At 34.7% G+C, this 24475-nt stretch overlaps 1 protein-coding gene and 2 long non-coding RNA genes across 8 annotated transcripts in view; 1 reads left to right on the top strand and 2 right to left on the bottom strand.

The window, feature by feature from the left end:
* LOC125682081 (transmembrane protein 131-like) overlaps nt 1-24475 on the top strand; it is a 212392-nt gene that overhangs the window by 47640 nt on the left and 140277 nt on the right. For all 6 annotated transcript variants that reach the window (XM_048922470.2, XM_048922475.2, XM_048922474.2 and 3 more), the window contains exon 12: nt 11011-11116. In XM_048922470.2, the coding sequence (XP_048778427.1) occupies nt 11011-11116 (106 nt within the window). The remainder of the gene's footprint in view (nt 1-11010; nt 11117-24475) is intronic.
* Nucleotides 5269-8324, bottom strand: LOC130051797 (uncharacterized). The gene is made up of 2 exons (XR_008800049.1): nt 7807-8324; nt 5269-7597 (listed from the first exon to the last, which is right to left on the bottom strand). It is a non-coding gene; the product is annotated as an uncharacterized LOC130051797 (long non-coding RNA).
* On the bottom strand, nt 16991-17892 carry LOC125682798 (uncharacterized). The gene is made up of 2 exons (XR_008800051.1): nt 17493-17892; nt 16991-17351 (listed from the first exon to the last, which is right to left on the bottom strand). It is a non-coding gene; the product is annotated as an uncharacterized LOC125682798 (long non-coding RNA).

Raw genomic sequence — 24475 nt, 5'->3', positions numbered from 1 at the left:
ATAATTCTCTTCTCGCAAACATCGTTTTTTCACCCTCAACCATCTCCTTATAATCACTCTCATTCTCTCCAAAACTTTCCATGTCTCTACCACTGCATATTCTCTTCACTCTCAGTAACATTCACACTATATTTCAAATGGACACTTTATGTTATGTCTATCATTTTAGATTTTCTCCTCTCTATAGTTTACGTAGCGTATGTTTGTTGTTCTTGTATGCTCTTGAACGCCTTTATGGACCCAAAATTTAACTCCCAAAAAATCCGGCTTATAGGCGAGTATATACGATATGATGAGTTCCTGTTTCGCATTGTGAAATGATAAATCTATAGTCCCATCACATGGTCATTCACTTTCCATAAACTCAAAATATCAGACTAATCCATAGACTACATCACATAAATACTGACATGACGTCACGATAGATGAAAAAAAGGAATTATGTCATCAGATCGTTGAAACAAACATAAAGTTATGTAGATCAGAATGATTTTTACATTTGTTAACGCCCAGTCAAAGAATTTTAACCTAGGCTCATGTTACAGTACAAAAATTTTGGAAAATTCAAATATTTTAAAACACCCGAATTCTGCATTCCTTGTCCCCTTGGTAATTTTTAATTCCTGGTAGTTTTTTTTTTTTTTACATTATGCGATACAGCCATGTGATTAGTCTGAAATATCTGACGATTTCCTGGCTTTTTAGCTCACCTGAGCCGAAGGCTCAAGTGAGCTTTTCTGATCACATTTTGTCCGGCGTCCGTCTGTCTGTAAACTTTTCACATTTTCATCTTCTTCTCATGAACCACCGGGCCAATTTCAACCAAACTCGCCAAAAAGCATCCTTAGGTGTAGGGGATTCAAGTTTGTTCAAATGAAGGGCCATGTTCCTTTCAAAGGGGAGATAATCACAAAAATGCAAAAATAGGGTGGGGTCATTTAAAAATCTTCTCAAGAACCACTGGGCCAGAAGAGCTGAAATTTACCTGAAAGCTTCCTGACATATTGCAGATTCAAGTTTGTTCAAATCATGGCCCCCGGTGGTAGGATAGGGCCACAAGTGGGGATCAAAGTTTTACATACAAATATATAGGGAAAAACTTTAAAAATCTTCTTCTCAAGAACCACTAAGCCAGAAAAGCTGAGATTTACATGAAAGCTTCCTGACATAATGCAGATTCAAGTTTGTTCAAATCATGGGCCCCTGGGGTTGGATGGGGCCACAATAGGGGATCAAAGTTTTACATACAAATATATAGGAAAAATCTTTAAAAATCTTCTTCTCAAGAACCACTGAGCCAGAAAAGCTGATTTTTACATGAAAACTTTCTGACATAGTACAGATTCAAGTTTGTTCAAATCATGGCCCCCGGGGGTAGGATGGGGCCACAAGGGGGGGGGATCAAAGTTTTACACACAAATATATAGGGAAAAACTTTAAAAATCTTCTTCTCAAGAACCACTAAGCCAGAAAAGCTGAGATTTACATGAAAGCTTCCTGACATAATGCAGATTCAAGTTTGTTCAAATCATGGCCTCTGGGGGTCGGATGGGGCCACAATAGGGGATCAAAGTTTTACATACAAATATATAGGAAAAATCTTCTTCTCAAGAACCACTGAGCCAGAAAAGCTGATTTTTACATGAAAACTTTCCTACATAGTGCAGATTCAAGTTTGTTCAAATCATGGTCCCCGGGGGGTAGGATGGGGCCACAAGTGGGGGGGGGGGGGGGGGGGGGGTTCAAAGTTTTACATACAAATATAGGAAAAAGCTTTAAAAATCTTCTTCTCAAGAACCATTGGGCCTAAGAAGTTGACATTTACATGAAAGCTTTCTGACATAGTGTAGATTCAAGTTTGCAAAGGGTAGTTTGGTCCATAATAGGGACTAAGGTTTTACATGCAAATATATATGGAAAGTCTTCAGATATGGGCCAAGGTGACTCAGGTGAGCGATGTGGCCCATGGGCCTCTTGTTTATGATTTTGATATTTACCATGCCAGGAAAATGTCAGCACCGGTGCCATTATGTAAATTTTATGGGTTCTTTTATCACATAAACAATCTCGTGAAAACATTTTAACAAACTGTCAAGCTTTGTTTTAAGTCACGTGACTTGCAGCAATTTTTTTCGTTATATAACTGGTACCGATAAACGGTACCATTCCCAATGCCAAAAACCGTTGATTTTTCCCAATTTTGAGACTAAAAATTCCCAATTCACTTGCCGAAAAATAGACCGCTGACATCGTAATTTACTTAGTCTGAAACGTTGTTCGAGTTAACTAAAATGTTCACTTCTGGTATTAAATGGAAAGTACAGATCACGTATTGTAGAGCTATGACAATTCTAAAACGAGCCTACGATGATTCCTTATGTCTCACAACAGCAAATATTACCGTAAAAAAAGTTTGTAAAGAGATGAATACTTCTTGTTTTGTTCTTTCTTTTCTTTTGATTTGGTTGAAATCATTTGCCGATACGTTGGTAGGAAATTCCCAATTTGTTCGATTTTGATGCTATTTTTCCCAATTGAATGGGTACCGGTACCAGTACCAATGGGTAGAAAAAAATCGCTGACTTGTTTGCTCAAATGACAGCGAAAATTCGGTTGACTACAATTGTGTGCTGTTATCGAATGTGGAGTGGTATTTTCTTTTAATCAACACCCATGGATACGTACAAGAACACAAATGACACCTAGTCGAGATAATAAATGTTACAAATCTGTCAGCGTATGATCTAGTTGACTGCCCTGAAATCATTAGACACATCAGAGATATGCACATATTCATATTTATTATGGATTCGGAGGACCTTGGAAGCGATTTTTGTCGAGAAAATCTATATTTATAAATTAACACGTTTTGCTAATAAACTCCGATATGCTTGCTCCAGAGTTACTACTTCCACCTTTAATACTGTTTCATAAGTGAGGTGAAGTCCGTAAGCTATTATAGAATCTTACTTGATTAGTAAACATTGTAGAATTAATTAAAAACGTACTTTCGTTTTCAATAAGCTACCTTGAAATAACAAAAATGAGTGTAATGTGACAGATCTAAGCCAGTTTTCTCTTTTCTTTTTTTAGGTGACCTATTGCGATCGGTTGTTGTCCGTCGTCAGTCATACGTTAACAATTGAACATTTTTAACTTCTTAATAACTACCAGTCCAATTCTTTTCAAATTTGGTATGAAGCATTATTGGGACAAGGGGGACATAGATAGTAAATTTCAGGACTCCAGCACCCCTGGGGCCCTAGGGGCAGGGTAAAACTGCGCAAAATTGACCAAGTTTCAAAAATCTTCTCAAGAACCACACACATGCAAGAAAAACTAAATGCATAGTGATGTAGAGCAGGAAGGCCTCTACCAAAATTGTAAATTTCATAATCCCCTGGGGTAAGGGTTTTGACCCCAGGGCGGGGCCAAACTTGTTATATAGTGTTTTTGTGTAAAACACTTAAATTACATCTTTCTTTACTGCTATTGATACTAAATTGAAAGTAAATAGATATTTAGAAAGAACAGGTAGTCCTTTACCAAAATTGTAAATGTGATGATCCCAGAGGTAGGGGTTTTGGTATCGAGGTGGGACCAAAATGGTCAGTTATTAAATGTGTGAACAATAGAAATTTTTAACTACTTCTTGATAACGATCATTCCAATTCTTTTCAAATTCGGTATGAAACATATTTGGAACAAAGGGAACATAAATTGTAAATCTCAGGATTCCTGCACCCCTGGGGCCATAGGGGCAGGGCAAAAACTGCCCAAAAATGACAAATTTTCAAAAATCTTCTCGAGAACCACACACATGTAATAAAAACTAAATGCATGGTGATGTAGAGCAGGAAGGCCTCTACCAAAATTGTAAATTTCATGATCCTGAGGGTAGGGGTTCCGACTCCAGGGCGGGGCCAAACTTATTATATAGTGTTTATGTGTAAAACACTTTAAAAATAACATTTTCTTTAGTGCTTTTGATAATAAATTGAAACTAAATGGATAGAGGAGGTAGTCTTTTACCAAAATTGTAAATTTGATGATCCCCAGAGTAAGGTTTTTGACCCCAGGGTGGGGCCAAACTTAGTATATAGTATTTATGTGTAAGTTTGCCGATACTGTATAAAATCTAAATGCATACTTAGAAATAGCAGAATATGTAAAAAAAAAAAAAAAAAAAATGATGAATTTCACAACCCAGGGTTATGATTTTAGGATGAGTCCAAATTAGTCATATATTTTGATGTTTTAATGTTAATACACCTATTATTTAAAGCCTTTCATCAGTGTATGCATTTTTTAGGGCAGTGAAGTTTTAAGAACACATCTTGTTTTATACTGTTGCTGAACATTAGAATTTAGCTTAGATATTCAGAACAGGAAATTTCTTCTACATTTCATAACCCTTGAGACTAGTGATACTTTTAACTAGTACTCAGGTGACCAATAAGGCCTATGGGCCTCTTGTTAAGAAAACATAACCTATTTAATGTTTCCTGAAGTATTTAAGGAAGGGCTTTCGTGTTATATATATATATATATACAGTGGAACCCCGTTATTACGTTTTCCATTTTGTCACGATAAAATAACGTAATACCGGGGGCAACGTAATAAACGTTCCAAGTGAAATCCATTAAAAATATCATTTGGAAATTGTATATCTTCCATTGGTACTCCGTGAAGGGGTGTGTGAATATATCTTTACTGTTTCTTTGTTTAAAAGACTATGATACTTTGTTTTATTTAAATCTTATTTTTAATGTCTGTAATTCTTCATGTTCTTATCCCTTTTCTTTATTTCTGGTGTAGGATACATAAGGATGTTTTGATAAACGTTGCTTTTCTGCATTTGTTTGGACCTCCATTTTGTTCAACTTTAACACAATGCGTTCATGTAAATTTCTCTCAATAACTTGTTCCGGTTCGTATTCAACATTCGTATAAAAAAAATATCAAAACATCGTTTTTATTAAGTTCTCTTATTACACAATACACAACACAATAAAAAAAAATCCCACCAAAAAATAACAAAACTATAGACACAAAACGGACACGATACACTTACACACTTTTCTCACCAACGATAAACATGGAGAACAAATTAAGCGCAATCCACATTAAAAAAAATATAATGATGCACGAAGATTTCATTTATAACGCTGAATGATGGCACTTAAGGTCACAAACTACCAGGAAATGGAGGAAAATTCGCCTTCAGAAGCCCATGTGTTAATTTTCAGATTTTATTACCATGGCAACCAATTTTCAAAAATAATGTATATGGTTCTTGAAAGCACACATGTGAAAGATTTTAAAGGTCCATCATGACATCTGATGCTAGCCTGGAAATGGGTCGAGATACACTCAGGCACCTGCCATCCTGGAAGTAAAAAAGCAACAAAAATGAGGAAAATATACCCATTTTCAACCCCTCCTAATTCAAAAAAAAAAATTTCCCCAGTATAATGACAGATATCAACTTTCAGCAAAATTCCTAACCTTTCCAACAAGGCCAAATTTGCAATAGGGTCCTTGATTCCTTTTCGAGATATTTTACATCAAAGATGCAGCATGCTCTTTTCAACTTACCGTTTAAAGTGAAAGTAGAATTGCCCGCCTAGAAGTCAAACTCTCATACATCTCATAGTCACAGTTTCGAATCCCATAAAAAGGCACTGGATCAATGTAGAATGGTCACCTCCCTATATTAATACAGATATCAATAACAATGAAACTATTTAAATTCTATAAAATACTCTTTTAACATATTTACATTTTAACCCTGGTCACTTTAGCTTCGTATTGGCAATTCGCCAGGTATATTGAGACTTTAAAGACTGCGGAAATTCTACGACATCATGAAATACCTATACTGTTTAAAAATTTAAGTTTTTCCGAGTAAAATGATGTATCATACATGGGGAGTTATTGTTAATTATATCTTGAAATGAGTGAACAAAAACTGCCCTCTTCACATCACTGTTTCCAGCAGAGTTCTTCCCCTTGGTAAAGTTGAAAATAGAATAAAAGACCCAGAACTGAGTGAAATACATGCGATTTTGATTCCAAATAAAGACTAGAATTGTATTTTAAGGAAATTTGATGTGAAATAAAAGGAATTGTAGAGAAAAAACCCCTGAAATGGCCAGTAAGGATGTTAACTTGAGCAATCCTGGAGAGTCTGTTTTTTGTTTTTTCAAGTTCAAAAAAACTTATTTCAATGAGAAATTTGCCCTAAAAATTGGTTCGTCTAAACCGTCACATCTTTAATAAATTACCCTGATATCATGCTTTTATCTAATAAACATAAGTCAAAATAAGACACCTTTGTATGAAGAAGAATATTTGTCAAGGAAGATAACTCTAGCCAAGAAAAAAAAAAAAAAAATCTGATGTCATTACTCTATTATGACATCACATTACGTGTTATATTATGATGTCATAGTTAAGCTAGCCTATGTAGATCCACTGGTGTAATTCAAATAGACAAACAGAAGCGAAGCAGTTTCATGCCAGGATGCGTATGGATGACATATCAAAAAGTTTCTGAAAAGTCGGTGTACTCCACTAGATGTACAGTGTATCACACCTATGTTAGTGATCCTTATGCAATATACAGTGAATTCAATAAAATTGAAATTTATATTCTGAAGCTTTATCTGTTTCTCTATGACTACCTGACAGACACACAGACAGATACACACAACACATACATAGACAAACACACACAGACAGACACACACTGATAAACACACACATAGAATGGGTATACACAGACAAACATACATGTACAGACAGACAAACACACATACATACATATACAGACAGACAAACACACACACAGACAAACACACACACGGACAGACAAACACACACACAGACAGACAGACACATAGACAGACAGACACACAAACACATAGTCAGTCACACAGACAAACACATAGACACACAGACAGACACGTACACATGCATGCGCGCGCACGTATGCACACAGAAAGACACGCACACAGACAGACAGACAGACACACACACTCACTGATTGACAGACACACACACACACACACACACACACACACACACACAGACAGACAGACAGACACACACACACACACACAGACACACACACACACACATCCATCCATCATTAGCATTGCAAAAAACTTTCATAGAAAATTTATGGCTGAGGAGAAATTTCTTGCACTCACACTCGACCAATTGCTAAGAATACTTCTGACATATTTACTAATCGATGACCTTCAATTTCAATGAAATCAATAATATTAAGTATAAACCTCATATTTAAAGCATAAACATCATATTTAAACACAATAAACAAAAAAATTCTTGCCTGGAAAATTCAAGTTTCAAGCTGATTTGTGCTTAAGGTCACAAACTACCAGGAAATGGAGGAAAATTCGCCTTCAGAAGCCCATGTGTTAATTTTCAGATTTTATTACCATGGCAACCAATTTTCAAAAATAATGTATATGGTTCTTGAAAGCACACATGTGAAAGATTTTAAAGGTCCATCATGACATCTGATGCTAGCCTGGAAATGGGTCGAGATACACTCAGGCACCTGCCATCCTGGAAGTAAAAAAGCAACAAAAATGAGGAAAATATACCCATTTTCAACCCCTCCTAATTCAAAAAAAAAAATTTCCCCAGTATAATGACAGATATCAACTTTCAGCAAAATTCCTAACCTTTCCAACAAGGCCAAATTTGCAATAGGGTCCTTGATTCCTTTTCGAGATATTTTACATCAAAGATGCAGCATGCTCTTTTCAACTTACCGTTTAAAGTGAAAGTAGAATTGCCCGCCTAGAAGTCAAACTCTCATACATCTCACAGTCACAGTTTCGAATCCCATAAAAAGGCACTGGATCAATGTAGAATGGTCACCTCCCTATATTAATACAGATATCAATAACAATGAAACTATTTAAATTCTATAAAATACTCTTTTAACATATTTACATTTTAACCCTGGTCACTTTAGCTTCGTATTGGCAATTCGCCAGGTATATTGAGACTTAAATCATGTGCACATCAAGGGATTTTAGAATATTCACTGAGGTAAATGCCGTACATGAATCGGCCAATAACACAGGACAGTTTGATCGGTGTATGTATGGACAAGATTTACGAACACCCAAGCTGCATGTCCAAACAATGGACAATTTTTTAATTGAACACCTTTAGTCACCTATGTCAAAGCAGTTACCCAAGCTGTTTTAACATTGCTACAATAAATCTTGTCCTTCATGTTTGGTGCCAAAGCTGTACATATCCGGAAATAGAGTTTTGATAGCGAAGGTAATCACACTATGCTGAACATGCAGGTGGTTGAGAAATTATTATTTCTTTGATTATCAAATTATGAAAAATGAAGTAAATTTCATAAAGTACAATTTCTAAATAAACATTATTTAATTGTTTATCGCTGGCTTCGATACGGGGTATTCACCTGTATTGATGTCCCTAGGTCTATCAAAGCGTGACCAGTCAAGCGTCTCTAATCCCCAAACAGACCAGGAAATTTACGTGGAGACTGCCTCAGGCAGTCAAGGTATGAATAGCTTATCATTTTGAGAATCACTTTTGAATAATTAGGGGTTTATTACGTTTTTGTCGGAATTTTTACAATGTAATACCGAGTCCCAGCATCTTAGGACAACATAATAATGAGGTCTATTTTATATAGGTTTGTTAAGAAATGGTTTTGTGCTTTGAAATTCCAACGTAATATGCGGACTAACGTATTAAAGGGGGGACGTAATAACAGGGTTCCACTGTGTGTGTGTGTGTGTATGTATATATATATATATATATATATATATATATATATATATATATATTAGTAAAATTGCACAAAATGTCCATGGTATAAGTAGAAAAAATATATCCAACGATGACTCCACATTTAATTAAATGTGTACTTAGTCATCGTTGGATATATTTATTTATATATATATATATATATATCCAAATTGTGTTTTTGAAAATTCACAGTGTCTGGTATAAAATATTAAAAGAAATAGAATAAACAGTACACAACGTTAAAATTTTAATGCAAGCACTTTTATTTTTATAATCCTCAGGCATTACATTTTTTTAAAAATGTAACGCCTGAGGATTATAAAATGAAAGCGCTTGCGTTAAAATTTTAACGTTGTGTACTGTTTATTATATTTCTTTTAATATATATATATATATATATATATATACAGTAAAATATCTGTATCTCGAATATGGTTTATCTCGAATACCCTGCTTAGTTCGAAGTCGACCGCCGGTCCCGGCCGTTTTCCATATATAAATGATTACAAAAACTTCTGATATTTCGAACACGGTAATCTCGAATACTCCGCTTATGTCGAAGTATTTTCAAGGTCCCATGCCCTAAATTCACCTGGTTTATCTCGAAGTACAGTCAATTTTCCGCTCTGCCTGGCGTCGTTAAGTCACACATTCCTACCCGCGGCTACCTCAATTATAATTAATGACAGCTAATCCAAGCTCGCCTTTTTCGAGTAGACCCAGGTCGCAATAAATGGTCCAACAGCTTGGGTGATTAGTGAAACCTTCCAACATTACGACTGGAGTTCACCGCCAATTATGAACCAACACGCCCGATTCCAGGGGTGGTGTTTTGAATGATACACGCTATATCATTAACATGCGGGTTAGATAAACTCACAAAATCGTCGAAGTGCGCTTGAAGCATTACGCTCATAATAACAATAATGCATTTAATAATACATGCTTCATCATTAAAACTAGAACAGAGAAAACACGAAAATTTATTTAATTAACATTTAAAAGTGGGTTTTTTTAAAAATATCCGTCTTGTTTTCTTACGTGATAGGTTCTTTCACTACAACGCAATAGCTACATCCCAGTCGAGCCTGGACACCAGTAAGCTTAAAGTAAGCATACAGGCACGACCATCTTAATTTTGAAACACATTGTGAATATTGGATTTTTATATATATTTTTTTAAAAACCGAAATGTTTGTCTTTGAAATTCCACAATTTGATTTATCAACTTGTATTAAACTATAAGAAACGGCAACAAGGTTGTTGTTGATAATGCAAATCCCATAATATGCATCAAATATCCTCCTTCAAAAAATAAATATTCAAGATCGATTTTGGACATCTCGAACCCCTGGATATCTCGAAGTTTTTTCGAGGACCCTCGGACTTCGAGATAGAGATATTTTACTGTATATATATATATATATAGATTCTTTATGGCAAGACATTGTGATTCCACAGTGTGTGAACTTGTACTTAGAGTATGACCTATTCAATATCTCCTGAATTCTTTAAGGTAGAACTTTTATATTTTGTATATAGATTTCTTATGGTGAGGCCTTTCATTTCATACCATGATGTATGTAACCTTGACCTTATTCCAGAACAGTAAGGTCATGGTATTGGTGTTGAGGCATCCCCATGTTGTGTGAATTCAAGCTCAGTTATATCAGAACCCTACGGAATTTTTCATGGGAATAAAGATTGAAAAAAAAAAATGATGTAAAAATCACAGCACCTGAACAACAGCAGGGCTAAGGTGACTCAGATGAACGATGTGGCCCATGGACCTCTTGTTTACTTTGTGACCTGGTATCATGGTTATGTTGTGACATTATGGAGCTAGGTTGGGGCCACTATATGGGGTCAAAATTTTTCATGGGAATGAAAATTGCGAAAAATCACAATAGCTGAACAACAGCAGAACCAAGGTGAGCAATCTGGCCCATGGGCCTCTTGTTCAGATTTCCCCCCCCCCCTAAAGTCTGGGTGCATATCATACACATGTGTATTATGTTCATAATTATCTGTATTGAAAAAAATTACAAACTTTGAAATAGAAAACATTGTCTTAAAAAAAAAAAAATTTAGTGAAACTGAATTCTATCTTTGTCAGCTTGCATGTTTTTGTTCCTGGTATGGTAGAAGTAGTACTAATATTCATTCATTATTTTTAGCTGAGAAGGCTTTGCATAGGAAACATTGGTCAGGAAAGATCATTGTCAAATCTAGAAATGGCCAGCACAAGATTACAATTCCTTATAAAGCAGCCGTACTCCATGGGTAAGCATGTGTTGTCTTGGCATATTTTTGTCTTTTCCCACTTAAACAGGTTTGCAGCGTATTTTATAACTGATGTTTTCCATTGATATGCAATTATAGTGTGCTTTTCCAGATGGGTCCTCTCAATGTAGTTACTACATTAGATGTAGGAATTAAATAATGGAGGAAGATTCATATTGACTTTCCATGGCATGGGTCTAAAGGTTAAAGGACTACACTCAGTTGGTGCGTCTTACCACTGTTTTGTGAACTGCCTATCAAAAACTGAACACCTGTGTGTCAAAGTCTCAAAAATTTTAGTTTAGCTTGACCAGCAAATGAGACGGCTCTATTGCAAACAACACCTGCATATAAGATAGAGAAATGGCACATTCTCACTTTGACTGTAATGTTCATTTGAATTGCTTTTTTGTTTTTGTTTGATGCAAACATTCAGATTCATTAATGACTTTGGATTTGATTGTAATTTTGCATTTGATTTAGAATGAGCAAATTTTAATTTGACTATGTGGACGAAAATGAAATTGGAATAGCTGGATTGGATTTAGTAGGTTATGGTTTGTGGGCAGAGTGGAATTCTGGAAGCTAATAAAGCTTTGATATTGGTTGTAAATGTTGTTATAAGGCTTTTCCAATGGTATATGTAAAAGGAAGAAGTAGGTACAGTTTCTACTGTCATCTGGCCCAGAAAATAGATGATTTCAGTAGGGGTCCCAAAATCTGGCATTCAAATAAGGAATATATAAGCAAATCAAAACTAGGTTTAATTTGATCCGAAATTGCTTTGTGTTGTATGACAGGAGCGTGAAGTTGGCATAAAAATGCCAAAATCAATGAAAAATTTCATAAATTCAGGGTGTTTTCCTTTCAGAAAACATACAGCCCATGCGTCGAGCAAATTCATATTCAAATACATTTTTCGTCTTCTCTTAATACACAATAATATTAATCGCATTTTGCTCGACGGATTGGCACAACTTTTCCTAAGCAATAATCTGAATTAAATTTAAGGTAGAGATTGATAGGTTGATGCTAAAAAAATTAACCATTGAATTTTTTTTATTTTGATATATGTTTATGATGAAGCTTCGATATAAAATATAATAAAAAATCAATGTAGGTAATCGACCTTGTTTTTGAGAAATATGGCGATTTTAACAACACCTTCTTTAGTCCTTGTAAAGCGTAAAAAGTGAAGAAAAATAAGTAGAGAGCAATATACAAATAGAGCTATAACATTTTTATTGTAAAAAGGATCATAACTTGTCATATATGGTTCCAAACAACCTTTCACATAATTGTATATTACACATCAATTTCAAGTTCAGCAATCATTATTAACATGCAACAACATTACTTCAACAGAGCTACATTGGCCAATTACCTTAAAACAGTGCACAATATTTGCACACAGGGTCATACCTTTGCTTAAGCTGCAAAAAAAATTACCCATCAAATTTCTTATTTTATTTCATTAAGTGGTCAGTCTATTAGTAAGTAAAATATATGAAAAAAATTATACACCATAATGGGGTTCAATATGGAACTAGCAAAAAATTCCTAACCCCACCTGCTTTTAACAAACTACACATTTTCGTAAGAAAAAGGGTTATTAAAAGATGTTGTAAACAATCCATCAAAAACAGCTTGCTGAAATTCGAAGATTCTTTGTAATACCTTTTTTGAATTAATAAATATAATACAGAAAGTATGTATTTCAAATTTTAGCTTATATTTTGTTGTAGTTCTCGTTGTTGACCTTTGTGCACTTACACTCAGAATATAGATTTATCATACGTCATCATATTTGATGATTAATATCAAGAGTTTTCCCAAATAAAAATCCCCACAAAAAATTGAAATACAATTTATATTTGTTAAAACAAATGTCTCCATTACATCCCAACCCCTTTAATATACTGCATGGTATGGAGGAGAAAGAATGAGCAGGAACATAGACGTCATGAATTGCACTCGGTGCATTGAGAAGATAAACTACTGACCTTTTTATAACTTAGAATGTTTAAGCATTCCCAAATTACCTCTTTGAAAATTGAACATGACAATAAGAAGGTTTCTGTAAGCTATTTCAGGGGCGGATCAGGAATTGAAGTTGGGAGGGGGGTGCAACTGTATGAGGTAGGGGTCTGGGGGCCGCCTTGAAAGGGGGGGGGGGGGGGGCGATTCCCCAGAAACTCCTGGATTTTACAGATTTTTTAGGGCTTAAAATATGTCTCCTATGTAGTCATTTTTATTATTTTCTGTCATTTTTAATAAGGTGAAATTAATAAAATAACGTAAATTTTAAGGGTTTTTGGAAAAAGTAGCAGTTCTCCCACTAAAAGTAATTCAATAAATCAAAAGAGTTTGTCAGACATTTATTTCTCTGAGAGTGGAGGAAATTATGGCTTCTTTTATCGTATATATTTCTCTAAACAAGAGACCACGATTTACTTTAAACTTGAAAATTTTAGGGGGGCTCGCGCCGGTTGCCCCCCCCCCCCCCCCACTCCCCCACCCCCCCTCCCCCACCCCACCCCTTATATCCGCCAATGCAATTATGTATGTGCTCTTGCGATTGACCTTTTTGCACTCACAATGATTGCATTAATATTTAGTTATTTTTCATACATTTTTTTATAATAACCAGACACGATTACCTATTATAAGAAATTGATATGATTATACAGCATAGTGCACCAAATATGTTTAAATAACAACTTTATATTTAATATCAATGGAAAGATTTCCACCCAATCGACCCATGGATTGATTGATTGTATCTTGTTTAACGTCTCTCGAGAATTTTTTACTCATATGGAGACATTACCAAGACCGGTGAACGGCTTTAAATTTAGGCCTTTGCTCGGCACTTACAGCCATTGAGCAGTGAGGGTTCTTTAGCGTGCCACATCTACTGTGACACTGGGCATCCGTTTTGAAGGTCATCTCCGAGGACCAGTGACATTCACACCTGATGCTGAGCGTTTGGCAATGGAACTGTCACTACCTGTTTCAACAACTCAGGTCTGTCGCGGCCGGGATTCGAACCCTGGCCTTTCGCATGCGGGGCGAACGCTCTAACCTCTAGACCACCACCACGGCTCGACCCATTGATCTCAAGACTCATATCAGCTATCTTGCTCTCACAAATATATATGTCTCTTCATAAGTTTATGAGTCCTACTTGTAGTCTCACACTGAAACAAAAACTCGCTTGGATAACTTAGAATGCATGCATATTGCATTCACAGTATATATGCACTGAGTGTGTGTAACGGGGTTGGGGGGGGGGGGTTGTTAGAAAATGAGAAATTCAAACACATTGATTAAAGTTATAAAATTGGTATTTTATTTTCATTTAGAAATGTTTACTGATTTTGATATATCAAAAACTTAGAATAATCAACAATGACACTTCCTCTATATTTATACAATATTATTGTCGTTAAAAAAGACATCCCCTCTGAAAATACAGCAGGATATCCCAGGAAGTCCCGAGACAAAATCCCAGGATTTATCAGGATTGTCCTGAAAAGTCCTGCTTTTTTGAAACTGAGATTGACAAGGAATTAGAGGGACGGTATTGGCAGTGGGACATTTCAGGACTTTTAAGGATAATTTCCCCATTGAAAATACAGCAGGATATCCCAGGAAGTCCCAAGACAAAATCCCAGGATTTATCAGGATTGTCCTGAAAAGTCCTGCTTTTTTGAAACTGAGATTGACAAGGAATTAGAGGGACGGTATTGGCAGTGGGACATTTCAGGACTTTTAAGGATAATTTGAACACTTAAATTTGCCTTTTATAGTCCTGCAAAGTCTCACTTAATCCTGCAATCTGAAAGGGGAAAAAGTGGGATTATTCTGGACATGTCTTGGAAAGTCCCAGTAGACAGGACTGGGATTTTGCAGGATTTTATTGGATCTCCCTAAAAATCCTGCTTTTTGAGTTGATGCAGGACTCCTGGAAAGTCCCAATTTATCCTACTAACCTGTTTTGGTCTTTAACCCTACTGTGGAATAAAACTCGAGATCCAGGATATGTGATATCTTTTCTGTAAAAGTGGCAATTAAGAATGAAATTACGAATCAAAATGATAATCTGATAATAAAATTTATTTAACATACATATACATAAATTTCAGCAATACTTATATGAACTTCCAAAGCAAGTACTTTGAAAAGTTCATTTAAATTATGGCTGGGGTGAGCTAAAAAGCACTATTTCTTACGTAAACAAATAATTAAACAAGAGGTCCATGGGCCACATCACTCACCTTAGTCATCTTGGTCCATATTTAAAGATTTCCCATATACTTGTATGTAAAACTTTTGTCCCTATAATGTGGCCAAAACCTACCCTTGGGGGCCACGATTCAGGGTTGTCACTAGAAAATATTGAAGACGAGTCCCGGTATCATGGTTTGTAAGCAGCTTGAGTCCTATGAAAATTTGACGAGTCCCATGAAAGTTGAATTAAAGAGTCATTTAGATTTTTCCTACACCTTTATTTATACCGAGTGAACACAAGCTAATGTCGTACCTCTGTTCACTTTCATCTTCAACAAATGACAAAAATCAGTTAATTTTCGTCTAGCCCATGCATAACAGTGCAGTGATCACTTTGTACACATGAAATTAAAAGTAATCATTCACGACTCGGTCTCATACAACTAATTGCCCATTGCAAACAGAATTACTTCCCCGAATCCTCTATCATCGTTACAACCCTATTCAGTATTAAACAAAATTTTAATTAAATAATTATTGTGATAAAATAGATGCGTACTAATTTTGTTTGTAAAATGATGTAAAATCTACCAAAGTTTACAAACTACGCTACTTTCAATTCCAATAAAAATGGCTACCAGAAGACAAACATTTATAATTAAATATAGATCCTGATTTGTAAAAAAAAAGAAAAAGAAACATATATAAATAACTGCCTGTGAGTGGCAAAATGTTTTTTTACTTTGTATCTAAATTTCAATATTATATTCTAATTTGCACCTAATTGACTGCACTAAACAAACAAGTCGGATTGGGACACTGTGAACTCGGTGGTATCATCTCGGTTCACATTAGAGCGTAACGTTTTACCTAGATTTTTTCCTATGAGTTTTAATTAATACACAAATCAGGGCTTCTAAGTAAAATTATGATTTTTACTCAGAGTCCGAGACACGTCTGCGGGACTCGCCATATCAGACAAACCCCAATGAAATTTCTGTGATCCTATTCTTGCGTTAGTGACAACCCTGTGAATTTTACAAACTTGAGTCTACACTATATCGGGAAGCTTTCATGTAAATCTCAGCTTTTCTGGCCAAGTGTTTCTTGAGAAGACAATTTTCATAAAGATTTTCCCTGTATATTTGTAAGTAAAACTTTGATCCCCTATTGAGACCCAATCCAACCCCCCCCCTCCCCCCCCCAGTCATTGGTTTTAACAAACTTGAATCTGTACTATGTCAGGAGGCTTTCATGTAAATTTCAGCTTCTCTGTCCCAGTGGTTCTTGAGAAGATTTTTGAATGACCCCACCGTATTTTTGCGATTATCTCCCCTTTGAAGGGGCATGGCCCTTCATTTGAACAAACTTGAAAGCCTTTCACCCAAGGGTGCTTTGTGTCACTTAGTTTGGTTGAAATTGACCCAGTGGTTCTGGAGAAGATGAAAATGTGAAAAGTTTTCGCCGACGACAGACAATGAACAAATTTTGATCAGAAAAGCTCACTTGAACCTTCGGCCCAGGTGAGCTAAAAAAAATTTTTTTAAACAGGTATTATCAAATTGTCCCTCAAGTTGAATTTTGTTTATCTTGATGTCACGGGTAACCTGGTTCAAAGATCTATTTCTTCGACTCGTGGGTGGGGGAAGGTGGCTCCAGACCTAAACAACTTGAGACGGTCTCTCATCTTGTTTCTAACTTCTTTGAGGGCCATCTCTGGATTTTTCTCTGGTACAGAGGCTTAAAAGATAGCATAATGAATTATTTGAGAGGTTGCATAACAGGTTTTGTAAATGAACATCATGCAAAATTTAAAATATCTATGTCTTGAACTTGTATATATGCACCTTCTGCATCGTCTTCCCTTTTATCTAAGCCATCTTTGGTCTCACGGGCGTTTTCCTGTCACACTGCATGATGTCGGTTCATCCACTGAAAACAGTGCCTTATTAAAAGTCACTTGATGATATTCTAAATTCATAACTATCTCTTCAAGTCCATGCTACAATGAAAGAGAACATGTACTAGATAAAAATATTGGAAACAGGATGATAATTTGTTAAGGTGTGACAATTCCACTAGACTACCAAAAAAAATTTTGAAAAAAGACGAATTATTACAAACCAAAAGTAAAAATACTAACCAGCAACGCCGTGTATTTTGAACAACTAGGCCTATCCCCCAGTTTCTGAGTGTAAGGTGAATCCTATATTCCTATCTGGAATCCATTCCATGCTTGATTGCATACTGATTCTGTTGAATGTTCTCCATCCTTGCGAATATTTCCCTGACTTCGCGCCCAGAAAGGAACATTGAAAAAAAAGCGCTTTGATCACTTGCGTGAACGTCAGGTCGTACACTGACTGACTCGTCCCCAGGTCAACACGTAACCAAAAGACGATCAGTAAAAAGTTATACAATCGACCAGTGGAAACCCAGTGTATAAGACTTCATATATATATACATATGATATATTTTATACATGATATATCTTATATCGAATTAGAACGGGGAGAAGAAAAAAACACGACAAGCTTCTTACATTGTACAAGTTGACTGAAACGACATCACCGGAAGTTACAACTTTCAAAGAAGTCATTTATGATTTAAAGATTTGTGAATGGAAATCAATAACATCGAAATGAAAAAGGACTACGGGGTAACGGATGACACTCTGTAAGTACCATATGCTTATTTTGTTTACGTTTGTAAATGATTACATGCATTGGAAAAATACACGCTTGATCGCTGGACCACTCGAAATTCCTCGATACAATCATTCTATTTACAGCTTAACATATCAAAACAAGCTACTCTTTTTTTTAACGTAAACCATTGACTGGTTCGATCTAGATGGAAAGGGTATAATCACCAGAACATTGTATCATTGATATCCATCATTATGATTCTGTTTCGATCAGTTGACCTTGTTCTGTAATTATTACTGCTTCGTAAAATAACTACGGACAGTACGGTTACAAAATTTAGCATGGCAAGCTGATTGTATCCATCAGTGGTAATTTATTGCTATTTGCACCTCAAAACATTGATGTGTCAAAGAAACTTTTCTAAATATAAAATTTTTAATCAGTGTCTTGAAAATTAAGTTTCTTCATTAATAATTTGTAATTAATTATTATTGCAGGAGATTGAGAACCCAAAAGGTACATGCTGTGCAAGAAAGATGTAAACATGCGAATTCCTAAATGTACTAAATATTAAAACATCAACTGCAATCTTCAGTGGTGACATCCAAAAGTTGATATGCCATTGGTACTTCAAGTGATACGACCGTGACATTGGAAAATCCTTTTAACTTATCATCACTTGAGCCTGAATTGCAATCCTTTTGATACAGACATTTTTTTAAGTTCAGTTTTGAACATTAATGCCGCTGTGTCATCTCTGGAAATGGAAAAGCCTACCACAGAATCTGATGAATTTTTTAACATTCTTTCACAAAAAGGGATCTTCTTTATTTTGAAGAAGGTAGCCCAGGAACTGGAAATCTGTTATCAAAATGATCTTAATAATACACTGGACAATATTCTAACCTTAAAAAAAACATGACAAACCCGATTGAACTCCTGTGATGAAGCATCTCAAAACTCAAATTATGGTAGTCTTTCAAGTGACATTGAGGATTTCAATAGTGCATTTGACAGTAAAGTGATTTTTATTCAAGTTCAGATTGTTGTCATTATAAATTTATAAGAAGTGTTCTCATAGCCAACATTTTTCAAGTCTACTTTTGATGAAATATAGTCTTTTCTATTACAACTTATTATGACATGATTGTTGTTGTATACATAAATGTTCTTATCCACGAATCATTCACTGTTCTTATAGGTTTTTTTTTTAGCCTGAACTATGTAGCAATGACATGTCAAGGTAATCCAGAAAATGTAAAATCTTTTCTTTGATATGACAAGGATTTAATTTTGTAACAATTATTATCTAAAAGTCCTGTAACCCTCATTAAAGTCCTTTATAATCTGACTTTACTGGTTGTAAGATTTTGAGGGTAATTGCAAGACTTCTCTCTTTGCATACTTTTAATACGAAGTCCTGGAAAGCAATGTAAAGTCCTGCATTATCTTGAATGTATCAAGTATGAGATTTTTAGGGAATTTCTGGGACGATGTTTTCGTCTTCATTTTATAATAAAGTCCTGAAAAACACAAGAATGTCCTAGAAAAACCTGCTGCTATGAGAGTGGGACATTGTAAGACATTTAGGTAATAAATATGTCCTAGAAATTCTTGCAAAGTCACTCTTGATGTAAGTGGGATATTCCAGGACAAATGCAGAAACATGAAGTCCTGTATTATCCCACTGCATTAGGACATGGGAGAAGTGGGACTTCACAAGGAAGTCCCAGGACTTCCAGGGATATCCTTCAATTAAGCAAAAAAGTGGGATTTATTTTCAGAGGGGATGTAATACATGAGTACATGTACTTGTTTTCCATTAAATTCACACTTTAGTATGTTGCACAATATATCCATTGCTCTGGGATCACAAATACATTATTGATTCTATCCAAGTCCCACATTTTGCAGAAGTTCTTGAATTTTCTCTGTAACCTGTAAAGTTGTGGGGTCCAGGGGATATGACATCATCAATGTAAATGAAGTACCTGTTATAAAAAATATATTCTGTATATTCAAATATTGAAAAAAAGATGAATATCTAATATACTAAGAATTGTCTTTATAAATGTCTGGTGTTAAAATGAAAAATTCTATCTTACTAAGATAGAAAATATTGTACCTTTCTTGCTGATTTTCATGGCAAATTGCTGTTGAAGTTGTTGGCTGGAAGCCCATTTCAACTTGCACTACGGGTCCTTAGGATGATGCTTAGAAAAAAATCATCATAATTAATATTTGCACAGTCAGTATTAATCATTAATTATACTGTGTCAGACAATGTCAATTTTAAAATTGTGTGTCTCAATGCATGTTTACCCTTACCAAAATATAAGCCCTCTGGCACACAGTTGCTGCAAATTTGCAGCGCATTTGCGGCAAGTTTGCCGCAAGTATACTTTTCGTATGCAAATTTTTCCTCTGGCACACAGTTTGCAGCAAACTTGCGGCACACACTTGCTGCACACTTCTGGCACACAGTTTGCGGCAAACTTGCGGCACACTTCTGGCACTGTCTGCTCGAAATTAAGGGATCCTATATAAACTGTCATATTACAAAACAAAAACACAATAATAATTCAATTAATATAATTTCAAGAACAATGACATATCAAGTAATTAACATATTCAAAAATACTAATTAAAAAAAAGAGAGATTCAAAAACAGAAATGACCAGGTTCTTGTAAAATATGTTATCTATCATAGGAACAACAGTAGAAACATACTGGGAAAATGACAAATTAAAGGTAGAATTTTTCAACAAAAAAAGAAAAAAGAAAAAAAAGAGAAAAGCATTTTTAAAATGTTACATGTATATCTTCAATGTTTTTATAACATCTATATTGTACAGGGTTTGGAAAATGTTAAGTAAAAGCTGAGTTGGTTACATAAAGTACCATGCTTAAAAAATGACTAAGTTCAACTTCACCATGCACATGTAAATTTTTCAAAGAATGCCTGATCACTTCCGAAAAGACACATGCACATTTACAATGCTTCCATAACAGCTGTTCAAGGTCTGAAGAATGTCAAATAAATGCTGTAAGAGGAGTTGATTACAAAAAATAGGTACCAACTATTCAGGAAATGCTTTAAAAAAATGACAAAGTTCAACTAAATGTAATTTTTTTGAAAAAAGTCTGATCACTTTCAAAAAGACACATGCACATCTTCAATGTGTCCATAACTACTGTACAAAGTTTGAGGAATATCAATTAAGATGTGCACGAGTTGATCACACAAAATAGGTACCATCTATTCAAGAAATGCATAAAAAATAACAAGTTCAACTACACATAATTTAAAAAAAAAAAAGTCTAATCATTTTCAAAAAGACGCATGCACATCTTCAATGTGTTCATAACAACTGTTCAAAGTTTAAGGAATGTCAATTTAGAGGTGTATGAGGATTTGATTACACAAAATAGTTACCATCTATTCAAGAAATGCTTTAAAATGACTTAAGTTCAACTACATGTACATTTTTTTTTTTTAAATGTCTGATCACTTTCAAAAACACATATGCACATCTTCAATGTATTCAAAACAACTGTACACAGTTTGAGGAATGTCAAATTAGAGGTATACGAGGAGTTGATTACACAAAATAGAGAGTACATTTTATTTGGAAACTGCTGCATAAAGAATTTCTTTTAAGATCCAAGAGAAAAATATCAACCCACTGTGGCACTTTTCTGGCCTAAGGTCAGGTTGTGATTTAAATAGATTCGTGAATTTTGGCCGTTTTAGATCAATCATGTCAAATGAAAGTTTTTAAAAAATAAAATCCTTATTAAACTAGCAAGTGCTATACAAATGATGCTATAAATGCTAGAATTGTATATACAATTAAGACAAAGGAGTTCACATGATCTTAAAGACATGTAATTAAAAAGGAGGTCTATCATTTGCATAACATGACTATGTGCATTGTGCATCAATAACAGGTTTCAGCAACATTTGCAGACAAGAATGAAATATATTTAAAATTCACACATGTAAACTATGCACTTTTCCTCAGAAAAATCTGGAGACAATCTACATGAATTTTAAAGTCAGTACTGTGAAGGACTTTATATTCTGATAAATTAATACAGACTTGTGGGCACTTAATTATTAGGGAGAACACTGTAAACATTTACACAAGTTTCTCCATCATAGATGAATGGGAGAATAATAGGACTATCTCCATGCTGTTTGCGCCTTAGAATCAAAAACATGATTGAATTCTGGACCTTCTTCTAATCTTCCACTTGTTCAGTACTTGGTCATCACAATCACATATTGTCCGCAACAACTCTACTGTCCCATCCATTTGTTGTGATAAACTGTAAATAGTTTTTCGGTTAAGACAGAGTGCCTTTACTCACAAATACATGTAGCAGTCTCATCAGATTTTCTTGGCAAGTGTGTATAAATTGAAATGTCATTCTTTTTTTAAAACTAAATAACACTAAGTAACTTCATTAGTGATTTATACACATTAATCCAGGCCTGCATGTTGGAGCTCTCAGATATGGCAAGTTGAAGACAGCCTATCAACACACCATCACAACTTCTGTATCTTCACGACTATCATGAAATATATTCTGAAAAAGATATAAAATTGTAAATAATTACGAGATACCATTGGCCGTCCTATATACAAGTTTGCAAGGCGTCTAACATAGGAGGAATCATTCAGGAGTGTGTACATGTAATTACCGTCGCCCGACACCTGAGGCCACTGATTTTCAAAGCCGAGAAATAATCAATGTTGCGTTATAGCCCATTGGGCTAATAAATGCAATATTTGATGTACAACTGTTAATATCATGCTGACCAGACTTTACGTACAAATTAACTTTATTGCCAAGACAAGATCTTCAATCCATTTTAATAACGTATATGCATTGATTGAATGACAAAATTGAGATTCTGGAGGTCACATCCCTGATCATAATGCAGTTTAACTTTTCTAACTGGACACCTGGGTTCAAATCATAAGCATTTGAATAAAAAAAATAATCAACCATTCATTAAAAAACACCATTTACTGAATAAACTATTCAGTTTTGCAAATATAACCCGAGTAGAAAGTAAACAAAAAATAGCATAATTATTACGGAAATAGGCCTAATTATTTGTTTGTTTTTCGGCCTTTTCCCCTCTCTCTCCATTTTTTTTTTAAGTGCCTATATATATATGGTCCTGTCCAAATGTATAAGAAGAAAAAAATCCGCGATGGCTACGATAATGCAACTAGAAGGAGTCTAATCTATTCTCATACAAAGGAAATTTTAAAAAAAATAAATTCCACATAATTTCAAAAAATTGAATGCAGAATGTAAATTTATAAACGTAAACACTGACTTAAGATTTGACGCAACAACATACAATGAGCGATGGTCAGTTTCGTTTTGAACAATATATTAGAGAGTTTATAACTATAAGATACACAGTAAATCACTTACTCAATGATTGGAAGATTCTCCTCAGAATATCTGCATCAACTCCTGTTCTCGATTCATGTTCAAGATGTTTACCGGTATACCATCATGGCGTCTGTTGATATCAACTTTCGCGCTCAGCATATAATATTGAGTGAATCCCATGCCCGACGCATTGAACCCGATCTCTATTTGCGATGCATAGAGCCGTAAAGCCCCATGAAGACCTACCTTGGTATACAGCTTAGATTATTCTAACTTAGTATCAATTAGCATTCCACAAACCAGAATAACGTACCTGGATAAATTATACGATATAAAGGTGAATTTTTACCACTCTCATTTGATTAATTTCAACTCACAAACCCAGTATCTGAATTGTAATCAATGTTCAGATATACATGTAAATAAAGAAAAGAAAAGAAATCTCTCTCTCTCTCTCTCTCTCTCTCTCCATTTATTTAGATATAGATATTTTTTCTTCACTTTTTTTTCCTAATTAGATTAAAATTCAGATACCTGTGCATTTACATCTTATTTTAAAGGGGCATTAGCTGTGAAAGTGATGACAACCATTTTCTTTTTTTCTTCTCAAAATCTCTCGATGATATTGAAATACATATTGATGACTAATAAGAACATTTATTTTTTATTATGTACAAAAACAAGAGAATTAACCCTAATAAAACTACGTTAGATAACCACTTTTAATGTAAAGAAATATATACGGAAGATGTATTCACTGAACCCAAATCAAATCATTTCTCAAATAAAAACAAAAACAGCATTTACATTTTGCTGACAGCATGCAAAGGTAACTAGAGAATAATTATACTGTCTTGCAAGACAATAATATTCAATCACCAAAATCACATATTCATTTTCAAGAGGTTAAAAGGTGTTTGAAATAATTAAATACAAGTGTAATTATTACTTTAATATATAATAACTATTATAGGGCAACTTTCATTGAATTCAATATTTGGTGACAAAATGACCGCTAATTCCCATTAAGACAAGAAGATGGAAGGGGTACGCAAGAAAT

The sequence above is a fragment of the Ostrea edulis genome, chromosome 2 (genome assembly GCF_947568905.1).
Source record: "Ostrea edulis chromosome 2, xbOstEdul1.1, whole genome shotgun sequence".
NCBI lineage: Eukaryota > Metazoa > Mollusca > Bivalvia > Ostreida > Ostreidae > Ostrea > Ostrea edulis.
The sequence above is the reverse complement of the archived record's forward strand: the minus strand, read 5'-3'. Positions and strand labels throughout refer to the sequence as shown.